Here is a 16,399-nt window from a genome sequence, read left to right as displayed (position 1 = left end):
CCTACCAACATGAACAGCTAATATCGCATCCACCTCATCTCTCCAACTAAATGCACCGATGGTCAGAATGAGAACCTCGGCGGATGCCCCATGACGGACCAACGTCTGCCTGCCACAACACAAGCAAGCTAAGCACCTGACCGTTAAAAAAATGCTAAGGACCTGACACCCACGACAAGCGCGAGCCCAATCAAAGCGACACCTTGAATTAGTGTTACGGGGACACGTGTGGGTGTCCAATTATACAAACACTAGAAAATTAGATTCAGAAATTCATCTAATATATTAAATTTATAAACATCAAAAATATTTATTAAATTATAAAGTTTCTAAAAAACCATTTGTTATTGTGTCACATTCCTCATTAGTCTATATGTGACTAATTCACAAACAGATACATTGCCTAAAAAGAAAATTAAAAAGAAAAGAAAAAGGGAGTAAAAGAAGAGACGGGATATTGTCCACCACATACTATCACCTCCTAAACCCGAGCCCCTAATTCCACTCCTCGGTCCTGCAGCCACTTTTTCCCCTTCGCCATGCCATTCTCCGCCGCTACTTGCCCTTCGTTCTCTCCTCCATCTTGGATTCGTCGCCCCCTTCTCCGCCGTCGGCCACTTCCCTAGACTCACTCCTCCATCTCCACTAGCGGTCACCTCCCACGCCACTCGTTTTCTCCTACATCTTGGATTTGCCGGAGACTAGTCCGATGCGTGTCGACATGGCAAAAAATCTAGGCTTGCGAGTCCCGATAACACTTCCTTGAACTCCTCTCATGGTACCTGCCAGATCCTCTACGCCAACTGAGACGCAACCATCATCTTCGTCCTCCCTTCACCGCATTTCATCAAAGAGATTCCTGACGTGTCAGAATCAGACAAGATCCTAACCGAATCGAAGAAGAATTTGAGGTTTGGAACAGAATTTTGGGAGAGAGTACAACTAGGTTCCTATGCTAAGGGGAAAAGTAACGAGAGAGAGATACTTTTGCAATTCTCCATGCCGATTTGCATTACCTGTTTGGGCTTTAAACCCATAATTTAGTGCGGTTGTTTACAAATGGAGCTCGGTAATTAATACTTCCTATGGTTACAAATATATGTCGTTTTAGCCTTCTCAACTATTCTCTAAATATAAGTCATTCTTGAACGTCTATGTATTTTTTTCTCTTTTGTTCCCGTCTTACCTTTGTTTAATAAATACTATCATTTTCACAAATGAATGAGTTATCTTTTCCAATGCAGAATAAATAAAAGACAACAAAGTCATTTGATCTACTTTCTTAATCCTTATGTACAAGTCTAAAATAACCTACATTTGTAATCAGAGGGAGTAATAAAAATGGTCTTTTCCCCGAGTAACTAATTAACCTCCCTTGTTTATTTTATCAGAATTAGTGAAGGATGTAATTTTTTTTGGGATTGCAATGCTTAGATGTCATAATAGCTTTTTAAAAAAAGTAAATTTAACCGTCTGATCCTTCCGAAGCGGCATGGTAAGATCTCCTCCATTGATTTTTTTATTCAGTCCCTTCACGCTGCATCTTGATGCCGACGCGGCCCCGCGACGAGAGGCGACGCCGAACCCAACACGGCGTCTCCCCGTCGGTTCAGGGCCCGATCACACGGCAACACTTGGACGCCGCAACGTCCCGCCCTTCTCCCCTTCTCCGCCCCCTCGAATCCCCAGGAGTCGCGCGGTCTCCCACCACGCCCTTCTCCTCCCCACTCCAGCTGTCCAGCATCGCCGATTCGCCGCGGCAGCAACCCCTCACCGGGCACCGGCCATGGGCGCGTCCTCCTCCACCGGCAACTCCTCCCTGGAGGCGCACGAGCAGCGGGGGCAGGAGTCCCTCGCCTCCGCCGCCCTCTCTCTCCCGCTGCTCCGCGCCGCCTTCTCCCGCTCCGCAGCCGCCGCCAACGTGCTGCCGGATGCCCTCGCCCCGCCGCCCGCCGCCTTCCAATCCGCCCACCTGCCACCCCACTTCCGCGACATCCTAACTCGCCTCGGCCCCGCCATCGCCTCCATCTGCTTCGGCGACGGAGGCGCCACGGGTGCGGGGGACGAGGACGTCGGGTGGGTGGGCTTCCTCAGGGGGTTCAACCGCTGCTGCGCGCGTGTGCCGGCCTCGCGCTCGCTCGTGCTGCTTTTCCGCGTGTACGCCGCGGCCTGCGCCGGCGCAGGGGCTCCCTGCGGCGTGCAGTTCCAGCCGGACGAGGGCGGCATCGGCGGTGACGAGGAGGGGAAGGTCGTGGGAGAGCTGGCGCCAGAGGAGATCGCGGTTTTTCTCTGGATGTGCTGGGTCATGGCGTGGAGCGGTTCGGCCCCGAGAGTTGCGGGTGACGGAGGGGAAAAGTCGGAGCCCGTGGTGCTCCTCCCGGACGTGACGCACATGGTGCTGTCGGCGCTCGTATCCGCGGGCGCCGTCGCGGATGACGCAGGTGTTTGGGGCTGGGAGATTTCCAGCGGTGGGAAGGGGGTGAAGGTACACGACTTCACGTCGTGGGTGCTGTCCACGGCCGTGGGGTTTGGGTACTTCTTGTCGCGGTATGTGCAGGAGAGGCTCCGGTCGTTGGCTGCTGATCCGGTGGAGGTGAGCAAATTATCTTGCAGAATTAGTAGTAGCTACTGTCAAACATTGGACACATTTGTTTTGTATCAAGTGTCAACAGTGGCATGTAAAAAAAATACCAACAGTGGTATTAGTGGGGCATTGCGATTATTTTGTTGGTTCATAGAGCATACTCAAGCGTAGAAATGGGGATTTCCATTGTTCTATTTCTACATGTTTTTGTTTGGATATACTTTGCATCACCTTGAGGCAAAGATCCATAGTTTGTTTATGACATGTTATATCTTGCGAGGAAAATTGTCTACTGGTCATCCAGTTTGCGAATCATTAGCAAATTCTGTACTGTTAGATGCTAAGTGATGGCTAGGAAAGTCGGACATTTATTTTTTGTATTTGATGGTTCAGCATTAGCTAAAGAATTATGGTAGGACCGTAGGAAGTTGTCCAGGCACATATTCTACAGTATAATGATGTTTGATTAATAACTGGGTCCACTGTTGAGAAGGCTGAGGTTTACCTTTTACTCTTAACATAGAGAAAAAATGTTGCGCCAAAAAATATTGCCTATACTAGGTTTTAGCAGTGTGAAATCTTCATGACATTCTCTCTGCTAGAAGAATGAATTCTTCACGAAATTCTGGTAAGAATGAAGAATGAAGCTTCAACTCAGCCTTTTCCCTCATCAAACTGACTGGAGTTGTTACTCACAAGCAGGAGAGCTCTGTTTCAACTGTTAACAGGACCTTTGATACGTCTGATGTGTATCTACTAACACGTGGAAGGGCATGGGCAATATCTCTCAGCCTCAGAAACAAATTGAGTGAAAAGTTCTTGTCAGCATCTGTAATTGGAATGGACACAGATGACCTTCTTTATAGGTAACTTGGTGCTCTGATGATATTTATTCTTGTGATTCTCTTTGTAAGCTAGTTTTCTTGTAAAACATTGCAATTTTTAATTGATATCAGTCCATTGTTTTTCCAAATCCAATTATAAATTCAAGTATTCAATATTTCATTATGAATTCTCATAATGATCTAGTAAGTATCAACCTTGATATAATACTCTGTAGGTCATCGGTTCATGGAAAAGGACTGAGCCGGTTTTGGTCTTGTGTTGAGGGGTACAATGGACCAATGCTGATTCTACTTTCAGCATTATCTAATGGTGGTGGCGAGAATGTTGATTCTGATCGAAGATGGGTGCTTGGTGTATTAACTGAGGAGGGGTTTGAGAGCCAAGGCACTTTCTATGGTAGCTCTGGGTTTCTTTGCGCCACACATCCAATATTCCGCATGCTTCGGCCATCTGGTATGACTTGAGCTGATCATGCCTTTTTGTCACAGCTGATAGTAGCTTACTGTGCCTCTAAACTAGCAGGTAAGGAGAAGAACTTCATTTACTGCCACGTACATCCTCAGATAAGGGTTTATGAGGCAAATCCAAAGCCTGTTGGCTTAGCATTTGGCGGAACAATTGGAAATGAGAGGATCTTTCTAGACGAGGACTTCTCTAAAGTAGTAGTTCGCCATCATGCTGTTGACAAAACTTACCAACATGGTTCTCTCATCCCCAACCAGGTTAAATTCAGATTGACTGGTCCTCATGAAAGATATCGACCTGATTTCTCTACATACCATTCCACCTTTTTTTGTAGTCTCGGAAGACTCTGAGTCTTAGGGCTAGTTTGTTGCTGCTTTGCTGTGGAATCTTGTTAGATAGGGAATCTTAATTTATGTTTGACTTCAAAATATAGGTTGTTATTTACCCAAAAGGTGGCAAAACATATGTGCTTTTGAAACGTCACTGCAGTGCCTGGCCATAGAATTGGGTAAATGAACACTTCCAGTTGAGTATTGCTCCTACACTATCAAAGAAGAATTCAGAAATCATAAATCACATCCTATTAATAACTGGTACAAATAAGCCACTCAGTCGCCATGTTATGTGCTTATATAGGTTGTGAGTGTTTCATTTTAGTACGTTACTATATTATGTTCCCAAAAGCAGGTTATGATCCTATTATCTCTGTTCCTTTTTTGGGTAATGTAGGGTTATTTACCTGTTGAGGCTTCAGTGCTTGATGTTGAAGTATGGGGACTTGGTGGAGAAACAACAAGACGGCTACAGGATGTGTCCAAGAAGAGGGAGAATATTTTCTCAGAGCAGCGAAGAAAGGTGTTAGTCTGAGCAAACTTGAAATATTCGTTACATCACTGTTAGAATATCCAGCAATGCTCATAATCTTTCCTATTTCGTCGTTCAGGTTGATCTCAAAACTTTTGGCAACTGGGAAGACTCTCCAGAGAAAATGATGATGGATATGGTATCCGATCCAAACACAGTTCGTCGTGAAGACCGTTGATCTTGTTTCATGGCCAACTCATTTGCTAATGTCCAGTAGCTCCCCGTACAGATATGGACATGGAAATGGATAATACTAAAGCTCCATGCCCTCTGGAGGTGTATAGGGGTCGGTGCACGTATTTGCTTGCCCATTTGGCCGGGTCACTCGTCATTTGGGTCATGCATTACAAAGACGGTTGTACAAAACATCATTTCCACAATAAAATTGAGATTCTCTTTCTTTCGGTTCTTTTGTTTTATGGGAAGCAAGAGCAAATGATTGTATATCTGCACTGTCAAATTGTTTTCATGTGTTCCGCATTGTTAGTATACATGCTTAATTTCCCGCATCCAGATCTAAATGTGAATTCAAATTGCCTAGCTTGCTAACAAGTCTGATGGTGTCCATTTTGCTTGACGGATTCATGCTGCTGCATGACAAGCCCACACCGTTAGTTATGTTTGTGCTGATGAAACAACACCGAATTTTCTCAAGAGGAACTTATATTGCATTCAGTATACATATCACGACAGAAGTTCTCAACACAGAATGATGCAGGAAAAATAGGATTCTGGGTTTCAAGATCACCATCGCTGCATATCTGATTTTGTACAGTTCAGAAGCAGCATTATTCATGCTCATTCGTTCTGACGGGGTGTGCTTTGAGCACGAGATGCTCGCTCATTCGTTCAGAAACTAAGCAAGTCAGTATCTTGTTCAACCTTGTGCTGTTGTCGTATGGTCGCAGTATTGGGCCGCGGTTTCTGTCACATTGTCTAGTAAGCCCATCTCAGCAAAGAAGCGCAAGCTCAAGCCTTCTCTGCAGTTTTGTATATCAGTGAATCTCCTGTGAACATCTGTAGGCTCTACAGAGTAATCTCAAAAGCTGTAAGTACTTGTCCACATGCTCCATATTCTTCAAGTATGCAAAAGGGATCTCGCTAAATCATTTGGTTTGGGAAGTACACTGAAAATAGGAAAATGTCTGCAACAGTGTTCAACCCAATATGGAGCTTCCACTGTTCAACCCAAGCAAGATCATCCACAGATAGAGGTAAGCCTAATGATTAACAAGTTAGTAAAAGTGCTAGTTGAATGGATCAATGGAATCCTTTCTCCTTCACGGCGGACACAGTGCTCCATTTCCATTATCTAGTATTGTTTTTCCTCTTCTGACCCAACTTTAATCTTTACAAAAGAAAAAAAAAGGTGAATTGCGAGTTGCGTCTTTTGTTGAAGTTGAAGATACCGAATTGCTGATTCACATGCTTATCTACGTTACTAGGTGCGTGTGCACGGCTGCGCGACAAGGATTTGCATCTCGAGCCCGACGAATCCGGTAAGAAAGTTGTCCGTGTCTGCATGAGAATTTTTTGAGCTTTTTTATGCTGCACTACTATTGCAACGAGAGAAAAACGCTGCCTTGCACATGACCATGATTGGTAGCAGGAACGCAAACACAGTTACACATACGAGGTGAGTGACAAGACAGTACGAGAGAGATAGCCCATGTAGGCCGCCTGCCGTCTAGCTAGCAAAAGTACGTAACCTGCAGCCTGCAGGCCTGGTGATGCTGTTCATTTCGCATACTTTGGTGCAACCACGGGATCAAGAATTCGTGTCCGGTTGAGACCGATAAATGAACAGGGCGTCGGAGTGCGCCCGTGCCCGCTCGCGTTCGAGAGTCGGTCGGCGCGGGTGCTGGTTTTTTCCGAGTAGTGGTAGCGTCCCGAATTAGTTTAGGATAAATTAGAGTATATACATATATACTTATTTAATGGTAATACGTGTTATCACGTAGGAGTATTAGATGTCTCGTGCTTTCTAATCTTATTTTATAGTGGGTAACGGTGCGAGCGTGAAGTGCATGTGTAACGTGCGTTCTCAGTGTACCGTTACATTCATCGATCGATCAATTATCCATCATCTGCTCCCAAATTCTCTGCCTGGCCGACCACGAGATTTCCCCGGCCCAGAGTCGAGTCCACACCACACGCTGCCCGCAATTCCTTGATTCCTTCCTACCGATCGGCAGCTTCATCTCCGCAGCATATTCCAGCATTGTATTGCATGCCCTCTTCTTCAGCTGCATCGATCGATGCAGGTGAGCACTGCATTTAGCACCACTGCATGCATGCATACTAATTGGCACATCAAAGTTTGTACTTTCTACGAAATTAAGTTGAAATGTATTTTAGTTTATATACAATGAGTGATTAAGTATTCTATCGAGTTTTAAATTGCTTAACCTTGTTTTGAGTATTTTTAATTATGAGTTAATTGGAGTTTAAGTTGAAGAAATGTATTTGATTATCTCATGGTATGCAGCTAATGGATATAATTTTGCGGTCGACGACAGGTGATCGGGACTAAGAATGTGCTTGGTGCCGGGCGATTAAGGAGCCGGTGTAAGACCCTAAACCCGGGATCTCCTGTGTCGCCTGTATCAGTCTCTGAATCAAGTAACTAATATGTATAGTATAACAATAGTAGTATCATAGTCAAACTCCATACATAAATATTAAGATTCAGAGTATAAATGTTACAAACCAAACCGTATATTACAAATCTAGCCGAACGGCTAACAAAACTCAGCGGAAAGCAAAGACCCAAAGCTACAAGCAGCTACGGTGCGAATGCGACCTCTAAGATTACTCTTTATTCTCGTCTTCACCTCCGGCGAAGTCGACATCAGGTTCATCATCTGAATGACAACAAGAGTGAGTACGGAAAGTACTCAACAAACCCTATACTACTTCAAGATATTGGTAGATGCATAAATAGGTAATTCAAGGATAAGGTTTTACAGTTTAGTTTTAAGCGTAAAACAGTTTATGAATTATGAATTAGAAGTAGGGCTCTGAGATTTGGAAGATAATTTAAATTAATTAAATTTAAGCTAAATAGAATCTAAGAATAGATTTAAAATTGAGAGATATCTAATTTCAAATCTCCACACAAAGAACTATAAAATAATGCATATAAACCAATTTAATGCTAGGATCATTTTGAAAATAACTCTAGTGCATTTTGGAATACCTAGTCATGTTAATATGTTTGAGTATGTATTTTTTTCTTGATTTTAGTTGATTTAATTAATCATAAAAAAATTACAATTAATTAACATGTTAAAAACTCAGGATGTTACATTAGGCGGGGTCAAGGGTGATCCTAGCTGTACACGTTGAGGTCAAGCAAAGCATGAAACGAAGGATGAAGATGGCGTGTTGACAAAGTTGAGTGAAAGGGATACTGACGCAAGTGGCAAGGCGGTCCGAGGGATCGAGAGCTGAAGAGACTTGTCGGCGGTCAGGATTGCAAGACTAAGTACACGTGTCAATATCAAAGTGCTTGCTTATGGTGTAAGTTAGTCGCAAGTCACACTTAAAGAAGCATGTAGAGGGTTTCATGATTGGATCTCAAAACCGTGGGAGGATTAGAGGAGTATATGACACCATCGTGAAGCTTGCATCGAAGCGAAGCTAAGTCGTGAAGGTGCTATGACCGTTCGATGTATGGAGTAAGAAATGGACCAAAATACCCTCAGTGCTAGGTAGGAGTGTACTACAAAACAGAGATATTTAGGTAACAAGCTAGAAAACTTAGGGATCAAATTTTCTAGACTATAAATAAAGTGGTAGGGCTGTGAAAGAGTTTGAAAAAGCCACTTGAACCCCTTCTACCACCTATTTGAGAGCCTAGTGCTAGGATTTTAGATGAGATGAATGATGAGTGCTTAGCATATGTAATAAGTGTGATTTTTTAAAGGAAAATCTTTGTAGTTGACCTCTATGAATAATGAGTTTATGTTTTTGAATATACTTGAATTCCTCTCCGTCTAGTTTTCCTCTATTGGTTCCCTTGTTTTTTTTACAAGTTTTTTTTATCTTAGTTGCGATTTTTGTTTTCGTGCTTAAGCTGATTTTTTTTCACCTTGTTGGAATTAATCTTCTAGTTGCTAGAGGCATAAAATTCACGTACAAAAGTACATAATTGGGTATTGAATTTCTTTGCCTTTAATTCATCAACTTGGAGGTTTTCTTCACCCAGTGATCATCTCCTTGAGTTTTTGGTGTTTCTCCTAAAGATTCAATTTTTATGTGGGGTTGAGTCATAGATTGGTTTGCTGTAGAATCTAGAGTTCGATCCCATCCATGAGACCCACCTTTTGTTGATTTTCAAATTTGGTTTTTGAATCAGAACTTCCGAGTTGAGTCTGAATTTCTGCTACGTTGCTCTTTGTGGTGATTTTTTCTTGAGATGTGTTGGGTGAACAAGGAGTAGGTTATCTATTTTATAAAAATTTGTAAGGCGCCTATTCACCCTCTTCTAGTCACATATCTCGATCCGACAATTGGTATCAGAGCCGTTTTGATCACTTGTTGATCTTAACCAGCTTTGTGATCCTTAGATGATAATAGAGAGAAGTGGAAAAATTTTGTTTTTTGATGGTCTAGATTTTTCGTACTGGAAGGTGAGCATGAAGGCTTATCTCCTAAGCCAAGAAAATGAAATATGGGAGATGTGGACTCCAACTATATGATTCCTGTTGCTCATTCTTCTCCGAACCAGATCGAACAATATGAGGCCAATAACAAGAATTGTAATATATTGTTTACTAGCCTAAGTCGTAATGAGCTTGATAGAGTTCAACACCTTCATACTACACCTAAGATCTGGTTGACTCTTAGTGTCTTTTATGAGAGCACTAATTAGATCAAGGCCAAACGTCAGAACACGTACAACCAAGAATACCAGATGTTCGTACAGAATCCTGGAGAGTCTTTGGATGCGCTGGTTGATGGAATTCTTAGTAACCTTATATCCACTGGTATTTTTCCCTATTCTAACAACGAAAGAACGATCAAACTTCTCTATGCTCTTGATTGTAGCATATGAAAAGTTAAGATCTCAAGCATTAAAGAGTCACTAAGTTATGACACATTAACTTGTGATGAACTCTTCAGCAATCTCAAGTCCACCGAGATAGCCAAGTCAGCTCAGATCGGTCTAGAAAATCCTCTGTCTCAGAATTTGGTGTTAGTTTTCGGACCTAGTGGTGGCAATCTGGCTGGAGCAAGTTTATCTTATAATAACACTTCACATAGTGGATTTTCTTTGTTTTCTTTAGTTTCTATCACGTAGGAACAAGTGAACGCACTAGATGATGAGGATATTGCACTCATTGTGAAGAAGTTCACTCGCTTTTATAACAATAGAAGAGACCGAAGGAAAGGGGGTTCTCGCGCTTGTTTGAGTATGGTGAAACCACTCTCTTCAAGGTGGAGTTCCCCAAACTCAATAAGAAGGAGGACAACGACCACGACTACAACAAGCACAAGAAGAAGAATAAGAAACACTTTTTCAAAAAGAACTGTGATAAGATGGCTATGTAGGTAGCAGGTGAATGCATGGAGAACAAGTGACTCATTGATTCCGGTTGATCGCGCCAAATGACAAGAGATTCATCATGCTTCTCCAGCCTTACCCTGACAAAGCATCATGAGTACATCATTTTCAGAGATGATCGGAAAGGCAGAGTGAAGGCCAAAGGAATGATAAAGGTAAATGAGAGTTTTACTCTTAAAGATGGCTTTAGTTGAGCATCTGGGATATAACCTACTTTTTGTAACTCAGTTCTTAGATGAGGACTTGGAAGTGCGCTTCAAGCGTGATACTTCTCAAGTTCTTGATTTTTCTAGCGCTTTGATTTGCAAGATATCTCGAGTTGAGAGAATTTTTAGAGCCGAATTTTCTGAGGTTTCTGGTTCTTCTTGGTGTTTACTTGCTTAACCTTTTTCTAATCTTTGGATGTGGCATAGAAGATTAGGGCCCATGAGTTTTGATTTGCTTACTCGTTTGAGTGCCCTAGACTTGATCCGAGGATTGCCTAAGCTCAAGTTTGAGAAGAACTTTGTTTGTACTTCTTATCGGTATGGCAAGATGGTTGCCGCTCCTTACCCACTAGTCAATCTGGTGATAACTGAACGATCAAAAGAACTTCTCTATATGAACATTGTTGATTCTTGCCAGGTTCGTTCAGCGGGTGAGCAGTGGTATGTACTTGTTATTATTGATAATTACTCTCGTTACTCTTGGATCTCCTTTGTTGTAAGAAAGGATGAAATATTCTCATACTTTCGGAGCTTAGCTTTGAGATTATTCAAAGAACTTTCAGGTGCATTGAAAGTAATTTGTAGTGATAATAGCCCCGAGTCAAAAACTATCTCTTTGATGGTTTTTGCCTTGAACATGACATTGAGCATTAATTTTTTGCCCCACACGGTCCTCAGCAGAATGACGTGGTTGAAAGAAAAAACAGGACTTTAGTAGAGATGTCTAGGGCGATGCTCGATGAGCATATGACTCCTAGTAAGTTTTGAGCTGATGTCATTAGCACAATGTACTACATCTTAAATCCGATTTTCTTGCGCTCGGTCTTGAATTTGACTTTTTATGAGTTGTGCTTTGGGAGAAACCGAAAGTTTCACATTTGAGAGTTTTTGGTTGCTGGTGCTTCATCCTAAAGCGTGGTAATCTTGACAAGTTCGAGTTGTGCTCTTATGTTTGCATTTTCTTGTTGTATTCTCTTCATAGTCATGCTTACAATCTTGATACTAACATCATTATGGAATCATGTGATGTGACTTTTGACGAGTCAACACATTGTGCTAGTTCTATCTTTAAGTGTGCAGGTGATCAGGAGATGAGCAAGAGTACTTTTGTAGATGGCGACATTCCAGCTCTTGGTGACGATGAGGATGATGCACTACTTCTCTCCCACACCTACTTTAGAGTTGATTCCTACTTCTTCTACTGCAGCAGAGTGTCATGCAGCCTTTACTTTCACTTTAGTTGCTCTCAAGCCTTCAATAACTGTGTTTGAGGGGGGAGGTTCTCTCAATACATGAGGCCCCTTAACATATTCAGTAGTGACACCCTCCACGGACGATGATCGGTGACATCAATACGAGGGTAATAAGCTCAAAATCTACTTCTCATGCTTATTTTACTGGTTCTGGATTTGTTGCTTCCTTTGAGCCCTATGATGTTGGACATGCTTTATCTGATTTAAATTGGGTCAATGCTATGCATGAAGTGCTTGAAAATTTTGAGAGAAATCAAGTTTGCATCCTTATAGAGTCACCCCCCCTAATGTTCACACCATAGGCACAAAATAGGTTTTCAAAATAAACAGAGGGAGGATGGGTCTGTTGTGAGAAACAAGGCTAGACTAGTGGCTCAGAGTTTCACTATGCTTGATTCGGATGAAGATGGCGAAGCAGTGGACCAGTGGGAGTTCATGAGCTTGATTGCCTCCGTCCTGTACTTGATGGCAACAAGACCGGATATCCGTTTCACCGTCTGCCTCTACGCGTGCTTCCAAGCTTCACCGAGGATGTCTCACCACTAAGCGGTAAAACGCATTCAGAGGTACCTTAAGCACATTCTCGAGTATGGACTTTGGTTTTCTGCCGCCTTTTCGCTTTCTCTTTGAGGTTTTTCCTATATGAATTTTGCTGGTGATAGAATTAATAGGAATAGTACCTCTGGTATTTATCATTTCTAGGATACTTCTCTTGCGTGTTGATCTTCTTGAGAGTAGTCTAGAGTTGTGCAGTCTTCTGTTGAAGCTGAATATGTAGCTGTCGCTAGCTGTTGCTCACAGATTTTGTAGATGATTGCTACTTTGAGAGACTTTTTGCTAGATTTTAAGAGTATACCATTTTTGTGTGGCAACATTAGTGCCATAAGGCTAGCCAATAATCCAATTCAATACTCCAGAACCAAACACATAGATATATGATTCCACTTTCTGAGAGACCACAATGAGAAATAGGACATACACTTAAAATACATTGCTACCCAACACCAACTAACCGACATCTTCACTAAGCTTCTAGATGCTATTAGATTTGCCTATTTGAGGGGATAACTTAGTGTGTGTCATCCCTATAGTATTGTGTGAGAGGGAGTTGCGTTTGTATATATTCTATCTTACTTTTATTGCATCTATATTGCATCATATCATGTAAGATAATCATATTAGTTGAGCTTTGATTTATATGTCTTTAGTATTTTTGACTACTAGACTTGAATTTGAACTAAGTTTATTGAATATCTTATTCTAGTCTTCTTAGTTCATATCAGTAGATTGGGGAACATTGCACTATATTTTTTTACCTTTGTTAAATATTTAGCTCATGATAGAACCTTAGGGCAACATGTGTTCCTTGTATTGTAAAGACACGTGTTGACTTGATCGTGTGAAAACTTGATTATCTGTGAAAATGTAAATAATCTTATGAAATCAAGTATCTTATGCTAAAATATGATCCAATATAGTTATCTTGAAGCCTCAATGTGTTTGTCGTACCTAGTCGCACGATACTTTGCGTGGATAAGAGGCAACTTCAGGATAAAAATGTAAAAATATGTCTAATTGCTCAATTTTATTTTAAATCATTTGATCTAACTAAGTCTTGATTTCATATGTGAGCGTTTGCAAAGTCTACTGTCATAAATGCTTGTTTATCTAGTTTGATTTTGAAGTTGGCTAGTTTTTAATGTTTGTATTGCCTTGGCACGAGTGAATGCTTATGTGATGGTTACTTTGAACATGATTTGGCTATGTAAAATTAAATAAGTTAACTAATTCTTGTACAACTTTATGTTCTTGTGTCATTGTTTCTTTTTGAGACTTTGTATATTGTGAGCTCCATCTTCTACTTTGCATAGACTTTTGATGTTTTTAATTTTTGCAAATACTTTATGGTACACTTATGAAAGCTCATTAGAATTACATGTTTATGTATTGCATAATATTTTATCTTTGATGTTTGTATTGCCAAAGAGAGAAAATAAATGAAAAATAGGATAAATGAAAATTTTGTATCAAATCAAAGAAAAATCTTACATAAATGAAAATGTGCATTCATCGAGGGGAGCATTTGATTTTATGTTTTTGAGTTGTTATTGCTCTTTTGAAGTTTTCGGATTGTTTTTGCCTCTCTTAGACCTTATGCAACTATTTTTATGTCAAGTGACATATTTTTGCTATTTATTGAGTTTTTGGTCATTTGGATAAACCTATATTCTTCAAACCAAAATATTTGTGCTGTGAGATGTTATCAATGCACTTATCAAGGGGAGATAGAGAAACTAAGTTGAAATGTGACTTGGTTTATATGCGATAAGTAATTGATAAGGTTGTCGATTTGGTTTGTCGAGTTTTTGATTGCTTAAGCTTGATTTGAGCATTTTGATTTTGGACTAAATGTAGTTGGAGTTGGAGAAATATGTTTGCTTGTCTCATGGTGTGCAGGTCGCGGATGCAACTTGGTGATCAACGACGGGTGATCGGGGCTAAGCGGGTGCTTGAGGTCGGATGATCAAGAAGGTCGGACGGAGTTAAGGATGATCCTAGCTGTACATGTGGAGATCAAGCAAAACATGAAACAGAGTATGAATATGGTGTGTTAACAAAGTCAAGTGAAAAAAATAGCGGTACAAGTGACAAGACGATACGAGAGATCGGGAATGAGAGAGACTTACCGGCGATTAAAATCGCAAGACAGAATACTTGTGTTAACATCAGAACGTTTGTTTAAGATGTAAGTAAGTGACGAGTCACGCTTTGATAAATATATAGATGGTTTCATAGTTGGATCTCAAAATTATAGAAGAATTGAAGAAGTATGTGATATCATCATGAAATTTATATCGAGACGAAATTAAGTTGTCGAGACGAAATTAACTCGTAGAGAAGTAAATCTATTTTTGTAAGAAATTATAATACGTCTATTATCCTCTCTCTCATCGTCTATTTCGTTGTGCAGTTTTTAATGCTGATATTTATATATCTACTCCCGGTAGCTAGCTGATGTGCATGTGCGGGTAATATGGAACTGACTTGTGCAGCGTCTGGGGAATTTTCTTCCAGATTACGCAGCAAGGCGAATGAGCTGATCGAGGAGAGGGAGACCTACAGCTACACGTACCAGCAGCTTAAAAGTAGACAGCAAGACAAGAAATGACACGACATGGAGTAAACAGAGATGGAACTGGCTAAGTAACTCAGGGATTGCCTTGCGGCTTACACTACTTTTCAGTGTAACCTCGGGAAGGTACACGTATGCATGCATGCATGCATGCATACGCCGTTACGCCCCCGTCTTCTTCCCTCGCCATGATTGGCTCTCTGAACAAACACACACTCCATAGCCAGGGCTAGCAGCAGTGGGGATAGGGTTACCATAACTCGATTTGATAGGTGTTTTTCTCTGCCTGTCTGCCTATGGTGTTCATCGATTAAGTCGCCACCATGATACGAGCCCGGAAAAGGAGGTGGATATTTTGCAGCCCTTTGCTCAACTTGTGGAAGAGAGAACGGATGAATGTAAAATAGACCCAGCCCAACTCTTATTGGTTGCATCCTATCTTGATTATCGGCTTCTTCAATGTCCCTTGTTATTATAGGTCACGACTTCATCAATTGCGACATTTACCTTACACCACTAGCTTAGGATGTTTTTGGCTTTACTGTAATGAAAATAGTCCTATTAAATTATAATGATAGTTTTAGTGATTAATAATAATACAGTTATTAGAACTAATATGTTTATTAAAAATATATGCTACTAACTCTCATGGATATAATATACGAAGAACACTGAAATCGGAACAAAATTTGAATTGAATTGGACAGGTCCTAAGAAGAATGACTTCACCAGATGATCCAGTGCTCATGACTTTATACACACTGGAATATTCCTTCTAGGTATGTTATACTCACCAGATGGTTTAATGATGAGAGAAAAACACACCAGAGTATTTAACAAAATATTTGATTTTTGAAGTTAAGTACATCGGATGATCCGATGTTAGAAGAGTAAGTACATCGGAGTATTTAACAGAAGCTGTGAAAATAAGGGAATGAAAGATTTCAACACACCGGATAGTCCAGTGATGAAGAAGTCAACACACCAGAGTGTTTTCCAGAAAGATGTCAAAACAGATGAAGGTCAACACATCGAAAGGTCCGATGAGCAGAGATTTTACACACCGCACTAATTGCACTAAGAAGAAGTGGCTTGTCTTGGCGCAAGACAACACACCGGATAGTCCGGTGATAAAAGTGAAATATACACCGGACAATCCGGTATTCATAATGTATTTAAGTGAGGTTCTAATAGCTAGTATTTACTTATGTACACACTGGATGGTCCGATGATTGTACTATTGTTATAATTGAATCATCCGCTGTTTATAGTAAAGTTGAGTCGTTGTAGCAACAGCTAGTTAGCTGGTTTGAGGCTATATATGCCTACCAGTCGATCATTTAAAGGGGAGTCCAGATAAGCTTATAGACACTTGAGAAGACATTCAAGCCATCAAAGTGCTAACAATGTTCATCCAAGGCGATTAAGCATATTATTAGAGAGTGATTAGTGCTTATAGGCATAGAGAGAAGTGTTGCT

At 41.0% G+C, this 16,399-nt stretch overlaps 1 protein-coding gene across 2 annotated transcripts; it reads left to right on the top strand.

The window, feature by feature from the left end:
- The first annotated feature begins 1,566 nt into the window (after positions 1-1,566).
- LOC133925183 (uncharacterized) lies at positions 1,567-5,163 on the top strand. Of its 2 annotated transcripts, none has more exons than XM_062371040.1 (6): positions 1,567-2,593; positions 3,284-3,450; positions 3,645-3,883; positions 3,953-4,152; positions 4,625-4,750; positions 4,839-5,163. In XM_062371040.1, the coding sequence occupies exons 1-6, from the start codon at positions 1,787-1,789 to the stop codon at positions 4,935-4,937; spliced, it is 1,638 nt and encodes a 545-aa protein (XP_062227024.1). In that variant the 5' UTR covers positions 1,567-1,786; the 3' UTR covers positions 4,938-5,163. The 2 variants fall into 2 exon arrangements, with proteins under 2 accessions (XP_062227024.1, XP_062227025.1); XM_062371041.1 differs by having other exon boundaries at positions 1,569-2,593; positions 3,287-3,450.
- Positions 5,164-16,399: the final 11,236 nt, after the last annotated feature.

The sequence above is a fragment of the Phragmites australis genome, chromosome 7 (genome assembly GCF_958298935.1).
Source record: "Phragmites australis chromosome 7, lpPhrAust1.1, whole genome shotgun sequence".
Classification (NCBI taxonomy): domain Eukaryota; kingdom Viridiplantae; phylum Streptophyta; class Magnoliopsida; order Poales; family Poaceae; genus Phragmites; species Phragmites australis.
Note: the sequence above shows the minus strand (reverse complement) of the source record. Positions and strands in the feature narration are given on the sequence as shown.

What these genes read in the sequence shown, in the direction of transcription:
- LOC133925183 (XM_062371040.1), top strand. Translation starts at nt 1,787, where the DNA reads ATGGGCGCGTCCTCCTCCACCGGCAACTCCTCCCTGGAGGCGCACGAG. An exon ending in ACAGATGACCTTCTTTATAG is followed by an intron (nt 3,451 to 3,644) that starts GTAACTTGGTGC and finishes AATACTCTGTAG; the next exon opens with GTCATCGGTTCATGGAAAAG. An exon ending in GTTCTCTCATCCCCAACCAG is followed by an intron (nt 4,153 to 4,624) that starts GTTAAATTCAGA and finishes TGGGTAATGTAG; the next exon opens with GGTTATTTACCTGTTGAGGC.